The 4,590-nt window shown below is 45.6% G+C and overlaps 1 protein-coding gene across 1 annotated transcript in view; it reads left to right on the top strand.

The window, feature by feature from the left end:
- dnaaf9 (dynein axonemal assembly factor 9) overlaps positions 1–3,608 on the top strand; it is a 126,554-nt gene extending 122,946 nt beyond the window's left edge. The window contains exons 33-35 of the mRNA XM_071382351.1: positions 2,638–2,703; positions 2,806–2,899; positions 3,053–3,608. Coding sequence (XP_071238452.1) covers positions 2,638–2,703; positions 2,806–2,899; positions 3,053–3,159 — 267 coding nt within the window. The 3' untranslated portion in view covers positions 3,160–3,608. The remainder of the gene's footprint in view (positions 1–2,637; positions 2,704–2,805; positions 2,900–3,052) is intronic.
- The last annotated feature ends 982 nt before the right edge of the window (positions 3,609–4,590 follow it).

Below are 4,590 nucleotides of genomic sequence, written 5' to 3'. Positions count from 1 at the left end.
CTAACTGACCAACTACTGGAACTCACAGCTCATCTAACTGACCATCTAACTGACCATCTAACTGACCATCTAACTGACCAACTAACTGACCATCTAACTGGCCATCTAACTGGCCATCTAACTGACCATCTAACTGGCCATCTAACTGGCCATCTAACTGACCAACTAACTGACCAACTAACTGACCATCTAACTGACCAACTACTGGAACTCACAGCTCATCTAACTGACCATCTAACTGGCCATCTAATACCAACTAACTGACCATCTAACTGACCATCTAACTGACCATCTAACTGACCATCTAACTGACCATCTAACTGGCCATCTAACTGACCATCTAACTGACCATCTAACTGGCCCACTGCCCTAACTGGCCATCTTACTGACCATCTAACTGACCATCTAACTGACCATCTAACTGGCCATCTAACTGACCATCTAACTGACCATCTAACTGACCATCTAACTGGCCATCTAACTGACCATCTAACTGACCAACTAACTGGCCATCTAACTGGCCATCTAACTGGCCATCTAACTGGCCATCTAACTGGCCATCTAACTGGCCATCTAACTGGCCATCTAACTGACCATCTAACTGGCCATCTAACTGACCAACTAACTGGCCAACTACTGGAACTCACAGCTCATCTAACTGGCCATCTAACTGGCCATCTAACTGGCCATCTAACTGACCATCTAACTGACCATCTAACTGACCATCTAACTGACCATCTAACTGGCCATCTAACTGACCATCTAACTGGCCAACTAACTGACCAACTAACTGACCAACCAACTGACCATCTAACTGACCAACTAACTGACCAACTATCTGACCATCTAACTGATCATCTAACTGGCCATCTAACTGACCAACTAACTGACCATCTAACTGGCCATCTAACTGGCCATCTAACTGGCCATCTAACTGACCATCTAACTGGCCATCTAACTGACCATCTAACTGGCCATCTAACTGACCAACTAACTGGCCAACTACTGGAACTCACAGCTCATCTAACTGGCCATCTAACTGGCCATCTAACTGGCCATCTAACTGACCATCTAACTGACCATCTAACTGACCATCTAACTGACCATCTAACTGGCCATCTAACTGGCCATCTAACTGGCCAACTAACTGACCAACTAACTGACCATCTAACTGACCAACTAACTGACCAACTATCTGACCATCTAACTGATCATCTAACTGGCCAACTAACTGGCCATCTAACTGGCCAACTACCTGACCAACTACTGAAACTCACAGCTCATCTAACTGACCAACTAACTGACCAACTACTGGAACTCACAGCTCATCTAACTGGCCATCTAACTGACCATCTAACTGACCATCTAACTGACCAACTAACTGACCATCTAACTGACCATCTAACTGACCATCTAACTGGCCATCTAACTGGCCATCTAACTGACCATCTAACTGACCATCTAACTGGCCATCTAACTGACCATCTAACTGACCATCTAACTGGCCATCTAACTGACCATCTAACTGACCAACTAACTGACCAACTAACTGACCATCTAACTGACCAACTACTGGAACTCACAGCTCATCTAACTGACCATCTAACTGACCATCTAACTGACCATCTAACTGACCAACTAACTGACCATCTAACTGGCCATCTAACTGGCCATCTAACTGGCCATCTAACTGACCATCTAACTGGCCATCTAACTGGCCATCTAACTGGCCAACTAACTGACCAACTAACTGACCAACTAACTGACCATCTAACTGACCAACTACTGGAACTCACAGCTCATCTAACTGACCATCTAACTGGCCATCTAACTGACCAACTAACTGACCATCTAACTGACCATCTAACTGACCATCTAACTTGCCATCTAACTGACCATCTAACTGACCATCTAACTGGCCATCTAACTGACCATCTAACTGGCCATCTAACTGACCATCTAACTGACCATCTAACTGGCCATCTAACTGACCATCTAACTGACCATCTAACTGACCATCTAACTGACCATCTAACTGGCCATCTAACTGACCATCTAACTGACCAACTAACTGACCATCTAACTGGCCATCTAACTGGCCATCTAACTGGCCATCTAACTGACCATCTAACTGGCCATCTAACTGGCCATCTAACTGGCCATCTAACTGACCAACTACTGGAACTCACAGCTCATCTAACTGGCCATCTAACTGGCCATCTAACTGGCCATCTAACTGGCCATCTAACTGACCATCTAACTGACCATCTAACTGACCATCTAACTGGCCATCTAACTGACCATCTAACTGACCATCTAACTGGCCATCTAACTGACCAACTAACTGACCAACTAACTGACCATCTAACTGGCCATCTAACTGACCATCTAACTGACCATCTAACTGGCCATCTAACTGGCCATCTAACTGGCCATCTAACTGGCCATCTAACTGACCATCTAACTGACCATCTAACTGACCAGCTGCTTTGCTCTAGACAAGCAGAGGTTGATCTTATTGTCACCTAAACATCAGAGGTTGATCTTATTGTCACCTAAACATCAGAGGTTGATCTTATTGTCACCTAAACATCAGAGGTAATATAGTCATCTTGGTGTCTGTTGTCTTGTTTTCAGAAGGAGGTGAGGAAGGTGAAGAAGACCCACACCAGCCTTTCTCCTCAGGAGATCAGGACCATCCATGTGAGTGTACCTCTAATATAATATATAATATATCCTCTCTCTTGCCCCGCCTGTCCATCTGTCTACCTGTCTGTCAACCTGCCTGCATGTTTCTGTGTTCAGGTGAAGAGACATCTGGACCCTCTGCCTCCAGGCTTCTTCTACAACGGACAACAGTACGTCAGCTTCTTTGGAGAGAAGAAGATCTTCCATCCACGTATCCTTTTATCGCTACTGTCTGTCCTCAACACAACCATTGTAAAACCCTGGCGTCTAATACAACACCTGACAACACAACCCTATTCCACTGAATGGTTTGTTCTCCATGAGTAGTGGGTGGTGTAGCTGTCCTTACATCAAGGCCCTGCAGAAATGGACCAGTTCATAACGGAGTATGTTGAGGAGGCCAACCGAGAGATCGACCTCTTCAACAATCAGCTGGAGCAGCAGCAGCACCAGGACCTGTTTGACCCTTAGTGACACCTAATGACCCCCAAGGTTCGGGTTAGAGGTCGTCTGTCTCGTCCTTTTACTGTTTGTCCTCCTTCTCAGCACATCTCAAAGGGAAACAAGGGGGGGAAACTATACCATACATACTGTCACCTCCACTATACCATACATACTGTCACCTCCACTATACCATACATACTGTCACCTCCACTATACCATACATACTGTCACCTCCACTATACCATACATACTGTCACCTCCACTATACCATACATATAGGGGTACATATAGGGGTGATAAACATAACTGAATCAAGACATTATTATGGTGAGAGAGCACAAGCTTTCCGTCCAGATAAGAGGTTCAACTTTACATTGTCAGTCAGTATCATTCTAGGTAGGTTTCTAATAGGCCAGTAGAATTGGTTCTATTTGTAGCCTGGCTGTTGGCATTATTAAAACACTTGTTTCCTTTCCTGACCTGTCATACGATCCACAGCTCACCTGTTACTTAGCAGCTTTCAGCATCACACTGTTTAGCTGTTCTCACTGGCTCTACTGTGCTAATAGCTTGTATCAGTGTCAGACTTGGTGAGAGGAAGTGGACACACTGGCTCTACTGTGCTAATAGCTTGTATCAGTGTCAGACTTGGTGAGAGGAAGTGGACACACTGGCTCTACTGTGCTAATAGCTTGTATCAGTGTCAGACTTGGTGAGAGGAAGTGGACACAGTGGCTCTACTGTGCTAATAGCTTGTATCAGTGTCAGACTTGGTGAGAGGAAGTGAACACACTGGCTCTACCTGTGCTAATAGCTTGTATCAGTGTCAGACTCTGGTGACAGGAAGTGGACACACTGGCTCTACCTGTGCTAATAGCTTGTATCAGTGTCAGACTCTGGTGACAGGAAGTGGACACACTGGCTCTACCTGTGCTAATAGCTTGTATCAGTGTCAGACTCTGGTGACAGGAAGTGGACACACTGGCTCTACCTGTGCTAATAGCTTGTATCAGTGTCAGACTTGGCTGACAGGAAGTGGACACACTGGCTCTACCTGTGCTAATAGCTTGTATCAGTGTCAGACTCTGGTGAGAGGAAGTGGACACACTGGCTCTACCTGTGCTAATAGCTTGTATCAGTGTCAGACTCTGGTGAGAGGAAGTGGACACACTGGCTCTACCTGTGCTAATAGCTTGTATCAGTGTCAGCCTCTGGTGACAGGCAGTGGACACACTGTCGCCTCTACTGTGCCATACATAGCTTGTATCAGTGTCAGACTATGCCGTGACAGGATAGTGGTACACACTAGGGGTCTACTGTGCTAATAGCTTGTATCAGTGTCATGACTATGGTGACAGGAAGTGGACACACTGGCTCTACTGTGCTAGATAAGCTTGTATCAGCTGTCAGACTTGGTGACAGGAAGTGGATCACACTAGGCTCTACTGTTGCTAATAG

Source organism: Salvelinus alpinus, chromosome 34, assembly GCF_045679555.1.
Source record: "Salvelinus alpinus chromosome 34, SLU_Salpinus.1, whole genome shotgun sequence".
In the NCBI taxonomy this organism is placed as follows: Eukaryota; Metazoa; Chordata; class Actinopteri; order Salmoniformes; family Salmonidae; genus Salvelinus; species Salvelinus alpinus.
This window is presented reverse-complemented; position numbering and strand designations above follow the sequence as displayed.